General features: G+C 42.9%; 1 protein-coding gene across 1 annotated transcript in view; it reads right to left on the bottom strand.

Annotated features, from left to right (window-relative positions):
• Positions 1 to 15,434, bottom strand: part of LOC137383471 (proteasome subunit alpha type-2) — a 34,459-nt gene that overhangs the window by 14,202 nt on the left and 4,823 nt on the right. Inside the window, exons 2-3 of the mRNA XM_068056435.1 lie at positions 8,514 to 8,590; positions 2,294 to 2,426 (exon numbers count right to left, since the gene is read on the bottom strand). Of these exons, the coding sequence (XP_067912536.1) occupies positions 2,294 to 2,426; positions 8,514 to 8,590 (210 nt within the window). The remainder of the gene's footprint in view (positions 1 to 2,293; positions 2,427 to 8,513; positions 8,591 to 15,434) is intronic.

Below are 15,434 nucleotides of genomic sequence, written 5' to 3' on the forward strand. Positions count from 1 at the left end.
ATAATATCCACATTACCTCACCTATCAATTCAGTTACATTGCAAATATTATCCCATTGAATGAATTAGGCATGACCTTTCAAAATTTCAGCTGTGTTAGATATACTGGGCAGGAGTTTCCTTCTGACTTATGTTGAATTTCTCGAGTTACGTAGGTGAGGACAAGTTCCACTGGATTCTTGCTCAATTATCTGGCTGTAAGGCATCACTCACATTGGGCATTAGCACACAACTAAATAGGGAAGACGTACTGAAATGTTATTCATTAGAGTTTAGGTTTGATAAGACGACAATAAGAATATCAGATCATCGCCATCTGAATTGCTAGATAAGGCATAAATAGTTTAACAGAGCAAAGCAGCAAGTGGAATCAATGGACCAATCACTGAAGATGACTTGCAAATTGGTGGATTTTGGGCAGTTTCTTAAACTATACAGGATGATTGTTCCTTTAAGCTGCAGATACCTGCCTGGCACCAGAAGCGGTCATTTCTTTCCACCAACTGGCAGATTGGCAGACAGAGGGAAATATTGCCTGAGGCCCAACATAAGAATTTAAAAAAGGCTGACCAGAGAAACTCAGGTAGGTGCAGTGCCCCAGCACACTTCTGCCAACACTGCCAGAGAAGAAGATTCCAGCTATCATGATTTAGAATTGCTGAAAATAGAGACATATTGTTGAAGCTTTTTGTCTTGCACTCATCAGGACATTTCACAAGAATAACCAATGTAAAGGGAAACAACAACTTATACTGCATGAAAAGAGAGTGCTGATAGAGTTCACTCGCCAACCAGATTGGTAGAGGCGTTGCCATGGAGAATGCACCAGTTTACGGTGACTGACAGTTAACTGCCAAGCTTTGTTTGAAATTTAAACCAGGCAGCTTGACCAAGGACCAAACGGTCAGTCACCGCAAACTGGTGCATTCTCCATGGCAACGCCTCAACGAGAGTTCACTTGTCAACCAATCAGCACTCTTTTCATGCAGTATAAGTTGTTGTTTCCCCTTACATTTGTTATTCTTGCGAAATGTCCTGACAAGTGCAAGACGAAAAGCTTCGACAACATGTCTCTATTTTCAGCAATTCTCAAGTTCTGTACTACCAAATGAATATTACGATTTAGGTAATACTTGTGAACTGTTCCCTCCACTACAAAAGGTAAAGCCAACAGACCTCCAGTTTCCAGGATTTGCTAACACTGTTCTCAGATAAGTACTTTTAACACATTTCACAAAGTAAAACATTTGTAGTCCCAGGACTAAATATTCATAGTTTTGCAGTCACCTCCGAGTACTTGCTGTCCATAACAGTACCACCGGTGGGCTGATTTATTTTAGTGACTGATCACGAGCCATCTGTTCACTTTCTCCTCCCGTCATCTTGAGAATCTGCTAAATGGACTCTAATATAACTACTTTTTCCATAAACTCAGATGCACGCCAGATACTAGTTCAGGTCACAAAAAATTGTATTTTTGTTGGTGATGCTAGTTTTAGTTTCAGGCAGCTTTTTGATTTTTAAAAAATTATATACAACTGGCCTAGTGCATAAATGCAAACAGCACTGAGACAAGACACATTTCCACTGATTACATATCAATTGCTATGATATTAGGATCAGACAAGCAGGTTATATTGTAACTTTATTGACAAAGAGTTGTGAATCTTTGGAATTCTCAACCCCAGGGGGTTGTGTATGTTCCATCATTGAATACATTTAAGGCTGGGATAGATAGATTTTTGGTCTTGCAGTTCTCTCAAGGGATATGGGGAGCAGGCAGGAAAGTGGATTTGAAGCCCAAGATCAGCCATGATCATATTGAATGGCAGAGCAGGCTTGATGGGCCATATGATCTACATCTGCTCCTATTTCTTGGGTTCTTGTATAGAACAATGAGTGGAGTGTTTTATTGTAACTTATTGATAGAGTTTTTAAATCAAGTAATTTACTGAAAAATGTGCTTTTATGACAAATCACAAAATCATCCTCGATAGCTCCCTGAAGTCACAGGTTTTTGAATTACAAAATTCTGTAGATGTTAACTCATCATGGTCTCATTTAAATAAAAGGGAATCATTGGGCTACAGGATAGCAGTAGCACATGCAACACATCTCAGTGGCATTGAAATAAAGGTTGGCGATTCAACTGCATCGCTGAAAGTCAACTGCTGGTGACAGAAATCTTTGACGGGGGGAAATAGAAAAATGCCTGAAGCGGAGGAACCCGAAATCTCTTGACCACTATCTGCAAACAGGACACCAAGAACAATCAATGCATTTGTCTCACCTACCTGTAGTCAGGACCCATTCCACTATACACCATTCCTATGTGTTTTGTGATTGGTTCCACTTTGTGTACACTCTGCTCATCATAAAGAATGGATTTCTGTTTCTTCTCTGTTGCCAAAACAACACCATTGGAAGCTGGAATTTAAGAAAAATATATTTAGGAGACAATAGTAGATATACACATCTCTATCCATTATGATGTGTCAATTTTGTTAACCAAATATATCTGCATATTTCAAATAACAAATTAACTTACATTTAGCACCTTTCATGCCCTCAAGACACTTCAAAGTGCTTCATAGAATTATTTTTGAAGTGCAGTCTTTGATGTTAATTAGCTGATCTCAACCATGATAGCAATATGGATAAGTTAAGCATCCCAATAGCTAATTTACACAGTGAATAGCAATGAGATGTCAGGTTTTTTTTGAAATGTTGGTTAAGGAATTAATGTGCCAAGAGATCTTTTACCACCAACTGAACCTCTCATTTAAAAGATGACACCTCCAACAATACAGCACTGCATCCTTCAGTCTAGATTATACAAAGTCAGCCTGCATGTCCAACTCAGAAGAGACAGTGCTATCACAGAACCAAGTCACCATTTAACAGTTCAGGATTTGTTTCACTGATGGCAGCGAAAAGGATGAACCTGCACCTTCACATGAGGCCCCAGGTCAACTTGGCTGTCTTATAAAAACAGCATTGCCCCCACAAATACATTTTAAAAATTAGAATACAAATTTACAGCATAGGAGGCAATTAAGCCCTTCGGATCAGTGCCAGCCAGAAAAAATGATCCAGCCTAATCCCTGCCTTTGGTACATAGCCTTTTAGGCTACAGCAGTTCACATATGCAAGTACTGATTAAATGTGATGAGGGTTTCTGCCTCTACCACCCTTTCAAGCAGTGAGTTGCAAACTCCCACCATCTGGGTGATAAAAAATACTCGACTACCCTTGAATCTTTTTACCAATTACTTTAAATCTATGCCCCCGCTTATTGACCTCCCTACTAAGGGAGTTAGAGTGGATAGGAGGAACCTATCTAGGCCATTAGAACCATAGAAAAAGTACAGCACAGAAGGAGACCATTCAGCCCATCCTGTCTGCGCCGGCCGAATAAACTATTTGCCCAAATTAATTCCACCTTCCAGCACCTGGTCCATAGCCCCACAGGTTACAGCACCTCAGGTACATGTTCAGGAACCTTTTAAAAGAATTGAGGGTCTCTGCCTCCACCATCATTCCTGGCAGTGAATTCCAGACACCCACCACCCTCTGGGTGAAAAAGTTTCCCCTCATGTCCCCTCTAATCCTTCTACTAATCACCTTAAATCTGTACCTCTCCGCCAGGGGAAACAGATCCTTCTTGTCCACTCTATCTAGGCCCCTCATAATTTTGCACACCTCAAATCACCCCTCAGCCTCCTCAGTTCCAGGGAAAACAACGCTAGCTTGTCCAATCTTTCCTCAATGCTGCAACCTTCAAACCCTGACAACATTCTTGTAAACCTCCTCTGTACTCTCCCCAGAGCAATTATGTCCTTTCGGTTTTCGCTGAACCAAAACATTGATATCATTCTGGAATCCATGGCTTTCCTCCTCACTATTAACTATACAGTTAATTCTTTGTGTCATCAGCATATTTCCCAATCAAGCCATCCACATACAAGTCCAAATCATTAATATATACCACAAACAGCAAGGGACCCAACACTGAGCCCTGTGGAACACCACTGGAAACAGCTTTCCATTCACAAAAACATCTGTCGCCTACTACCCTTTGTTTTCTGTCACTGAGCCAATTCTGGATCCAACCTGCCACCTTCCCCTGTATCCCATGGGCTTTCATTTTACTGATCAGTCTGCCATGTGGGACCTTGTCAAATGCCTTACTAAAGTCCATGTAAACCACATCCACTGCACTAACCTTATCTATCCTCCTAGTCACTTCCTCAAAAACCTCAAATCAAGTTAGTAAGACATGACCTTCCCCCAACAAATCCATGCGGACTATCCCTGATTAATCCATGCCTTTCTAAGTGGTAGTTTATCCTGTCCCCCAGAATAGATTCTAAAAATTTACCCACCACTGAGGCCAGACTAACTGGCCTATATTTACCTGGCTTATCCCTCGCATCCTTTTTAAACAATGGTACAATGTTCGCAGACCTCCAATCATCTAGTATCTTGCCTGCATCTAGTGAGGATTTGAAGATGATCATCAGCACATCCGCTATTTCCTCCCCGACTTCCTTTAACAACCTGGGATGCAATCCATCCGGTCCTGGCAATTTATCCACTTTCAGGGATGTCAGACCCTCAAGCACTTCCTCTCTCATTATGCTTACCATATCTAATAGTCCACACTCCTCTTTAACTACAATGTCTGCATCAACCCTCTCCTTTGTGAAGACAGAGACAAAAAACTCATTAAGAACCATGCCCACATCTTCTGCATCCACACACAAGTTCCCTTGCGCATCTGATAGGCCTACCTTCCCTTAGCTATCCTCTTGCTCTTAATGTACTGAGCGAACATCTTCAGGGTTTCCTTGATTTTACCTGCCAATAATTCTTCATATCCTCTTTGCTTTTCTAATTTCCATTTTTACTTCACCCCTGTACTTTCTATACTCCTCTAGGCTTTCTAAAGTATTCAGACATTTGTGATAGTCATAAGCTTTCTTTTTTTTGCTTTAACTTGCCCTGTCAGCTCTTAACCAGGGGGCTCTAGATTTGGCAGTACCACCCTTAATCTTAGTGGGGACATGCCTACACTGTGCCCGTAGTATCTCCCTCTTGAATGCCTCCCACTGATTTTCCTTCAAGTAGCTGTATACAGTCCACTTTTACCAGGTCACCTCTCAGTTTTGTAAAATTTGCCTTCCACCGTTTTAGAACCTTTGCTTCTGTTTTACCTTTGTCCTTAAATTAAATCTCCCCTCAGCCTCCTGTGTTCCAAAAAAAAACAATCCCAGCCTATCCAATAGCTAAAATTCTCCAGTCCTGCCAACATCCTCAAATTTCCTCTGTACCCTCTCCAATGTGATCACATCCTTCCTGTAATGTGGCGGCCAGAACTGTACACTGAACTCTAGCTGTGGCCTAACTATGGTTTTATATAGTTCTAGCATAACCTCCCTGCTCTTATGTTCTATGCCTCGGTTAATAAAGTATCCCGCATGTCTTCTTAATTACCTTATCTATCTATCCTGCTACCTTGAGGGATCTGCAGACGTGTACTCCAATATTACTCTGTGGCTCTATACTGCACAATAACCTACCATTTACTGTGTACTCTCTTGCCTGGTTTGCACTCCCCAAATACATTACCCGCACTCCCCAAATACATTACATCACATGTCTCCGGATTGAATTTCATTAGCAACTTTTCTGCCAACCTGACCATTTCATTGATATCTTCCTGCAGCTGACAGCGGTCTTCCTGATCAACCACACAGCCAATTTTTGTAATATCTGCAAACTTAATCTTGACCCCCCACATCTAAATGTAAATCATTGATATATATGAAGAAAAGCAAGTAACCTTGGATTGAGCACTGCGGAACCACACTGTAAACAGACTTCCAGTCACAAAAACGCTCAACCATTACCCTTTGCTTCCTGCCATTGAAAGCATTATTGAAAAGAAAAAATAATTTCAGTCAGTTGCTAGTACTTACACCCAGCTCTAATATAGTTCCCCTTTTCTTCTGGAGATTTGCTAGGTATGGCTTCACAGGACTGCAAGTTTCTTGGGACCTCACCCAAGTAGTCTAAACATTGAGTATTGGTATTTACCTCTACTAGGGGTCCTCAAATGCACACTTCACAGGAACAGTAAGCAAATAGTCATCAAGAACCAAATGATTTTCCCCTTCCTACCCAAGGTTTTGAAATTAACCATTGCTCCCATATCACAGATCAACTAACCCAGTTCAAGTTAGAGTCATTTACAGCACAGAAGCAGGTCATTTGCCTCATCTAGTCCATGCCAGCTCTCCACTGAGCTATCCAGTCAGCCCCACTCAATCCACGTAGCCCAGCAAATTTATTTCCTTCAAGTGCCCATCCAATTTCCTTTTGAAGTCATTGATTAACTGTGCTTCCACCAACCTTGTAGGCAGCGAGTTCCAGGTCATTACCACCAGCTGCGTAAAAGTTCTTCATGTTCCCCTGCATCTCTTGCCAAAAACCTTAAATCTGTATCCTTTAGTCCTTGTACCATTAACTAATGAGAATAGTTTTTCCTTGTCTAACTTATCCAAGCCTGTCATAATCTTGTATACCTCTTAAACTTCTACTCAATCTCCTTTGCTCCAAGGAGAACCCCAGCTTTACCAATCTAACTTTGTAGCTATAATGCCCCATCCCTGGAACTATTCTGGCAACTCCTCCTCTGCACCTCTCATGGATCCTCACATTCTTCCTAAAGTGTTGTGATCAGGAATGGATGCAATACTCCAGTTGGGGCCTAACCAGAGCAGCAATTAAACCCACCACAGCTTCACAATAGTCACAAAATGAGTTTCTGCTAATAGTTAGAGTCATAGATTTATACAGCACAGAAACAGGCCCTTCAGCCCATCGTGTCTGTGCTGGCCATCAAGCACCTAACTATTCTAATCCCATTTTCCAGCACTTGGCTTGTAGCCTTGTATGCTACGACGTTTCAAGTGCTCATCTAAATACTTCTTAAATGATGTGCGGGTTCCTGCCTCTACCACCCCTCCAGGCAGTGTATTCCAGATTTTAACCACTCACGGTGAAAATTTTTTTCCTTAACTCCTCTCTAAACCTCCTGCTCCTTACCTCTATGCCCCCTGGTTATTGACCCCTCCACTAAGGGAAAAGGTTTCTTCCTATCAAACCTATCAATGCCCCTCATAATTTTGGATACCTCAATCATGTTCCCCCTCAGCCTTCGCTGTTCTAAGGAAAACAACTCTAGCCTTTTCAGTCTCTCTTCATAGCTGAAACGCTCCAGCCCAGGCAACATCCTTGTGAATCTCTTTTGCACCCTCTCCAGTGCAATCACATCCTCCCTAGAGCACCCTGCTCATATCCTATGCCTCGACTAATAAAGGCAAGTATCCCATATGCCTTCCTAACCACCTTATCTGCCTGTGCAGCTGCCTTCAGTGTTCTATGGACAAGTACACCAAGGTTCCTCTGACATTCTGTACTTCCTACGGTCCTACCATCCGTTGTATATTCCCTTGCCTTGTTAGTCCTCCCAAAATGCATCACCTCACACTTCTCAGGATTAAATTACATTTGCCACTGCTCTGCTCATCTTACCAGCCCATCTATATCATCCTGTAATCTAAGGCTTTCTTGCTCACTATTTACGACGCCACCAATTTTCATGTCATCTGCAAACTTACTGATCATACCTCCTATAATCACGTCTAAATCATTAATGTACACTACAAACAGCGAGGGTCCCAGCACCGATTCCTGTGGTACACCACTGGTCACAGGCTTCCACTCACAAAAACCACCCCTGACCATTACCCTCTGTTTCCTGCCACTAAGCCAATTTTGGATCCAATTTGCCAAATTGCCCTGGATCCCACGGGCTCTTACCTTCTTAACCAATCTTCCATACGGGACCTTATCAAAAGCTTGACAGTCTGAGCTACCTCTAGAAAAAACATCGACCTTAAACTGTACAGTAGGTGCACAGCAAAAGTTCCACAACTTTCAATCACTATGTGCCACTGAGTAACTGGCTACATACAGCACTTCATCAGACTCAAACTAAAATAATCCAAAGAAAGCTACTCTAATAGTTTTACCAAGAGTTTCTTTGGCAATACTTCACAAACCCACAACCTCTACCATCTAGATGGACAAAGGCAGCAGCTGCATAGGAACATCACCTCCAACTCACATGCCATCCCGAGTTGGACATGAATAGCCAAACCATCACAGTTGCTTGTACTTCCTACTCAACAGCACTGTGTAAGAGCACCTTCACCACATGAACTGCAGTGGTTCAAGACAATGCCAGCCCTTCGCCACTGCCTCAAAGGTGACTAGGGATGTGCAACAAATGCTGGCCTTGTTGGCAATGCCCATATCCCAAAAATGAGTATAATAGATATCTTCTCATTTAAGACATTAAAACAAAAATAGGAATAAAAATTCCTTTGCAGAGTCATCAGCCTTGAAATAGTTAAAAGTGCATGGTGGTAGTATTGCTGAACGTACCTTTGATTCCCACAGCGGGCGCACCTGCGGCTACAGCTGCCAAAGCATACTCAATTTGGACGAGTTTGCCCGAAGGGCTGCAAGATAAAATGCAAAACAGTGTATGAACCTGAAATTAGAGCTTTTAGTGGGTAATTTTCCTTCCTAGATTTAAATTCGTAACATTTAGAATCCTACAGGGCCACATCGGAAACGGTCTCAGATTAACACCAGTTTATCTCCAGTCTCTCTGCAAAGCAGAAACACAAACTGCTTCACAGTAATGCAAATTAAGCAATGTCGCCATGTTGCATTCCTCAGTGCAAACATCCTGCACCATGGCCAGAATATCTCAAGAAATAAAATTGGTAAAAGTCAATATCACCTGCACATGTAAACAGAGAGGTACAATGTCTATGCCCTATAGTTTTCGTTCAGCAATTTCCTCCACTCTGAGGTGTCAACCCCTCACTGGGTTACGGAACTGTGGGCAGCAAGAACCAGCCCCAACCACCTTACACAGTCATTCTTCCAGATGGAGAGTGAAAACTGGCAGGTTATTCGACCTCAGGCAGCTTGGTTAAGTCTTATAGTGCCCTCACCTAAAATTCACTTACAGTAGGGGGCACTGGATAGTGACCAAGTTCCAGTCTGTCCAATTACCCACCATCCAAATCCAGGAATGCTGAAGCCAATTGTCAGAAAACTACTGGCACCCTGGCTGAGATCAGACTGGAATCAGATCTTGTACCTTCTCAGTTCATTCTATAAAACTTAATTGAGCTACAGGAAGATCAATGAGTGACTGCATTTCTGGACAATTGGAAACACAGTGCTGTAACATTAATTCACAAATACCCATTCATTATAATGAAGGTGTAATACAAGGACATCAAAAATATAGTTCTAGTTAATAACTGAATTGCCAAAATACATGAAAACAGGAAACGCACTGACAAAGGAAGATTTGCCTTTCAGGGCCTCTGAACATCCCAAAATGTTTTACAGCCAAATTAAGTACCTTTGAAGTGTAATCACAGTTAGAATGTAGGGGAAACAGTAGCCAATTTGCACACAATATCACATTACTGTTTGTGGGACAATGACCAGGTGTTTTGGTGATGTTGGGTGAGGGATAAATATTGGCCAGGACACAGGCAAAGAAACATTAGTTTGGAAAATGTAGTATTGCACCCAAATGGCATGAGTTGTAAGTTATCACTTGCTGAAATTATCACTATATTCCATAAATGTATCAGTAAATGATTTGCTTTTGTTTCTTCCGTAAAAAAAAACTGACCTAGCAAGCCGTAAACCTAACTTTGCTACTTTCAATTGGAAAGCAGCTTTCGGTTCAATAAAATGCTGATAGCAGGCCAAAAGCGATGTGCAATATTGGGATTTGGAGAAAAAAACTCTTCAACGGCACATTAAAAAATTCCACTCGAGCAATTAGTTTTGAGGTTCGAGTCCATATAGAATAGCCCTAATAAATGGACTTTATATTAAACATTTTTCATGAAACAAGTTGCTCACTGAACTGAGCAGTCTTATAATTTTTCTAACTTTCATATGTAATTGAGATCAGTGCCACTGTTACAGTTGGGGATGGAGCCACTCATTTTCAAATAGGTTTAACTTATGGGGGGGGGGGGAAAAGAGGTGGAGTTTTATTTTTTATTTTATTTAGAGATACAGCACTGAAACAGGCCCTTCGGCCCACCAAGTCTGTGCCGACCAACAACCACCCATTTATACTAACCCTACAGTAATCCCATATTTCCTATCACCTTCCTACACTAGGGGCAATTTACAATGGCCAATTTACCTATCACCTGCAAGTCTTTGGATGTGGGAGGAAACGGAGCACCTGGCGAAAACCCATGCAGACACAGGGAGAAATTGCAAACTCCGCACAGGCAGAGTTCTTTGAAGAAAAATTTTCAGAATATTTAAATTAAAACAAATCACAATTGGTAGCATTGCCATAAGCTTACATTTCATAAACTTTTAATTTGATACTTATCAATGAAAATTTGAGGGGAAAAAAAGCTATTTAAACAGTGAAACTTCAATTACAACCATATATTGAAACAAGAGCCCTCTCTCAATGCAATCCCAAAACAGTGTTCAAGCTTTATCCACCAGGGGCCACAAGCATCAGCATGAATTAACAATTGGGATACCTATCACCCAAAAAGGCTTTTTGAGATCCACCCCCAAGTCATACAGAAACAATACATGTGGAGGCACCAAACACCAACTACTTCTTTTCACTTAGCAAAACTTCTGAAGGCTCTTCATAAGAAGGGGAATTGCAGAATGCAGGGCTGAAGATTCTGACATTGATGGCAGAGTTGGTCAAGGTCCCAAGAACATATAGTGTAACCTGGGAGATAGGGCTGCAGGAGAGTGTACCAGTATGATGGGGAGAAACCATGCAGAGATATGTGGGAGATATCCTGGAGAATTTAAATTCAATTAATTAATAAAATGCTTTTCTCATTAACAACGATCACGAAACTTCTGGATGGTCATAAAAACCCATCTGGTTCACGAATGTCCTTCAGAGAAGGAAATCTTACCCTGTCTGGCCTACATATGACTCCAGACTCTTACCAATGTGGTGACTCATAACTCCCCTCTGAAATGGCCTAGCAAGCCACTCAGTTGTATCAAACTGCTGTTGCTTTCCATGTGAAATAAGCATCCTATTAGAATTGCTACAGAAGTTAAATAAAACCGGACAGACCACCTGCCATAGACCGAGGCACTGGAAATGACAGACACACCCAGCCGACCCTGCAAAGTCCTCCTCACTAGTTCTCGATTCTCCCACTGATATTGTGTTGCCATGTCTCTATCTGTGCCCTCAGCTCATCGGCTTTATTTACTATACTCCTTGCATTTAAATAAGTACCTTTCAACACTGCCAAATTCCAGTGCTGAACACTTTTTAACTTTTGATTCTTCTGTCTTTTGAGTCACTCACTAATTTTCTGCCTCCTGTTCCCTGCCCTGAAATTGTCCTATCTGAAACTGCCCTCAGGTCCCCATCCCCCTGCCAAACTAGTTTAAACCATCCCCAACAGCACTAGCAAACTTTCCTGCAAGGATATTCGTCAGAGTCCTGTTCAGGTGTAGACAGTCCCGCCTTCCCAGAAATCTGAAGCCCCCCCCCCCCCCCCCCACAACCACCATCTCTCCAGACACGCATTCATCTGGTGTATTCTCCTATTGCTATACTCACTAGCACATGGCCTTGGGAGTAATCTGGAGATTACTACCTTTGAGGTCCTGCTCGCTAATCTCTTTCCCAACTCCCTAAACACAGCCTGTAGGATGATCTATCTCAGCCTCCTCCTGAGGTCCCCACCATAACAGAAGTCAGTCTTCAGACGGGACACGTGATATCAAGCAACATTTAAAGGCTATGGGTCGAGACAATATCTCAGCCACAGTCCTGAAGACTCGTGCTCCAAAACAAGCCACACCCCTAGCTCAGGAGTTCCAGTACAGCTACAACACTGGCATCTACTTGATAATGGGGAAAATTGCACAGGTATGTTCTTTCCACAAAAAGCAAGAAAAATCCAATCCGGCCAATTACCACCCCAGTCAACTCTCAAAGTGATGGAATGTGTCACTGATAGGTGTTACCAAGCAGCACTTACTCACTTGCTAAGCAATGCCCAGTTTGGGTTCTGCCAGGGCCACTCAGCTCTAGATCTCATTACAAACTTGGTCCAAACAAGGACAAAAGAGCTGAATACCAGAGGTGCGGTGAGAGTCCTTGACATCAAGGCAGCAATTGACTGAGTGTTGCATCAAGGAGCTCTCGCAAAATTAAAGTAATTGGAAATCAGGGAGAAAACTCTCCATTGATTGGAGTCATACCTAGCACAAAGGAAGATAATTGTGGTCGTTGGAGGCCAATAATCTCAGCCCCAGCACATCGCTACAGGAGTTCCTCAGGGTAGTGTCTGAGGCTCAATCACCTTCAGCTGCTTCATCAATGACATTCCCTCCAACATTTGCACAGATTTGGAAATGATTGCTGATTGTAGAGTGTTCAGTACCATTCACAACTCCTCGAATACTGAAGCAGTCCGTACCCATGTGCAGCAAGACCTGGCCATTCGGGTTTGGGCTGATAGGAAGTGAATCTGACAAAATATTGGTAGAAGGGAGTAGAGGTAATGAATAGGGTAAAAATTGAGAGGGAGTAGGTACTAAAAAGGCTGGCTATGCTTTGGGTAGATAATTCACCTGGTCCGGATGGCTTGCATCACAGGTTGCTAAAGGAAGTGGGGATGGAGATAATGGAAGGGCTTGCCATAATCTTCCAATCTTCTCTGGATACCGGGGAGGTGCCAGACGATTGGAGTGTGCCAAATGTGACACCCATTATTCAAGAAAGGGTGCAAGGGCAGTCCAAGCAACTACAGGCAAGTTAGTTGATCAGTGGTAAGGTTTTAGAAACAATAATCAGGGGGAAAAAATTGACATAGTTGGAGAGGTTTGAGTTAATTAAGGATAGCCAACATGGATTTGTAAAAGGCAGAGCATGATTGACAAATCCAATTGAATTTTTTGATGAAGTAACAGAAAAGGTTGAAGAAGGGAATGCAGTGGATGTTGCTCATATGGATTTTAAGGAAGTGTTTGATAAGGTACCACAGAAAAGACTGGTTAACAAAATTGAGGCTCATGGAATAGGAGGGTCAGTGTCCAACTGGATAAAAAAAAATTGGCTTAAGGACAAAACACAGCAAGTTGTAGTAAATGGTTGTTTTTCAGACTGGAGGATGGTAAGACTGTGGTGTTCCAAGGGTCAGTGCTGGGATTACTGCTTTTTTTGCTTTATATTCTTACCTATGGAAAGACATACTTGCCATAGAGGGAGTACAACGGAGGTTCACCAGACTGATACCTGGAATGGCGGGATTGTCCTATGAGGAGAGATTGAGGGGACTGGGCCTATATTTGAGGGCTGAGAAGAATGAGAGGTGATTGCATTTAAGCATACAAAATTCTTACAGGGCTCGATAGTAGATGCAGGAAGGATGTTTCTCCTGGCTGGCTGGGGGGGGGTGGGGGGGGCGGTTGGGGGCTGGAACCAAGGGACACAGTCTCAGAATAAGAGGTAGGCCATTTAGGACTGAGATGGAAGAGGAATTTCTTTATTCAAAGGGTGGCAAATCTTTGGAATTCTCTAACCCAGAGGGCTGTGGAGGCTGAGTCATTGAGTACATTCAATACAGAGATTGATATATTTAGAGAGTGCAGGAAAATGGTGTTGAGATAGATCAGCTATGATTTGGTTGAATGGCAAAGCAGGCCCAAGGAGCCAAATGGTCTTCTCCTGCTCCTATGTTCCTAAATTAATGACTTGGATCTTGGCACAGTAGAGTCTCAAAATGTGCCGAAGACACCAAACCAGGAGTGGAAAACAATGAGGATCATATAAACTGCCAGCAATAGGACAAAAGATAGGCTAGCAGAATGGACAGACAGGAGACAGATAGAATTTAAATACTGTCAAGTGTAAGATGATGCATTTTGGCAGGAGGAATAGGGAGAGGCAATATATACTTAATGGCATAGTTCTATAGTGTGTACAAGAACAGAGACTGTGATGCATGTGCATAGATCTTTGAAGGCAGCAGGACATATTGGGAGAGTGGTTAGTAAAGCACGAGATTTTGGGCTTTATAGAGGCATTGAGTATACAAGCAGGGAAATTATGCTGAACCTTTATAAAGCTCTGGTTAGGCCCGAGCTGGCGATACTGCTTTAACATCTCACACTGAAGAGTGCCTGCAGAGTCTCATCGACAGGTTTGCGGCTGCCTGCAATGAATTTGGCCTAACCATCAGCCTCAAGAAAACGAACATCATGGGGCAGGACGTCAGAAATGCTCCATCCATCAATACTGGCGACCACGCTCTGGAAGTGGTTCAAGAATTCACCTACCTAGGCTCAACTATCACCAGTAACCTGTCTCTAGATGCAGAAATCAACAAGCGCATGGGAAAGGCTTCCACTGCTATGTCCAGACTGGCCAAGAGAGTGTGGGAAAATGGCGCACTGACACGGAACACAAAAGTCCGAGTGTATCAAGCCTGTGTCCTCAGTACCTTGCTCTATGGCAGCGAGGCCTGGACAACGTAGGTCAGCCAAGAGCAACGTCTCAATTCATTCCATCTTCACTGCCTCCGGAGAATACTTGGCATCAGGTGGCAGGACTGTATCTCCAACACAGAAGTCCTTGAGGCGGCCAACATCCCCAGCTTGTACACCCTACTGAGCCAGAAGCGCTTGAGATGGCTTGGCCATGTGAGCCGCATGGAAGATGGCAGGATCCCCAAAGACACATTGCACAGCGAGCTCGCCACTGGTATCAGACCCACCGGCCGTCCATGTCTCCGCTTCAAAGACGTCTGCAAACACGACATGAAGTCCTGTGACACTGATCACAAGTCGTGGGAGTCAGTTGCCAGTGTTCGCCAGAGCTGGCGGGCAGTCATAAAGGCAGGGCTAAAGTGTGGCGAGTCGAAGAGACTTAGCAGTTGGCAGGAAAAAAGACAAAAGCACAAGGGGAGAGCCAACTGTGTAACAGCCCCAACAAACAAATTTTTCTGCAGCACTTGTGGAAGAGCCTGTCACTCTAGAATTGGCCTTTATAGCCACTCCAGGCACTGCTCCACACACCACTGACCACCTCCAGGCGCTTACCCATTGTCTCTCGAGATAAGGAGGCCAAAGAAGGAGGAGGTTAGGCCCGAGCTGGAGCAGTGTGTCTAGTCTTGATCACCATACTTCAGGAAGTATGTGAGGGTCCAGAGGAAAATTACCAAAATGGTTCCAGGGATGGGAGATTTTAGTTACAAAGTTAGGTTGGAAAAGCTGTGTTTGGTCTCCATAGAACAAAGGAGACTG

The sequence above is a fragment of the Heterodontus francisci genome, chromosome 2, assembly GCF_036365525.1.
Source record: "Heterodontus francisci isolate sHetFra1 chromosome 2, sHetFra1.hap1, whole genome shotgun sequence".
Taxonomy (NCBI): Eukaryota; Metazoa; Chordata; class Chondrichthyes; order Heterodontiformes; family Heterodontidae; genus Heterodontus; species Heterodontus francisci.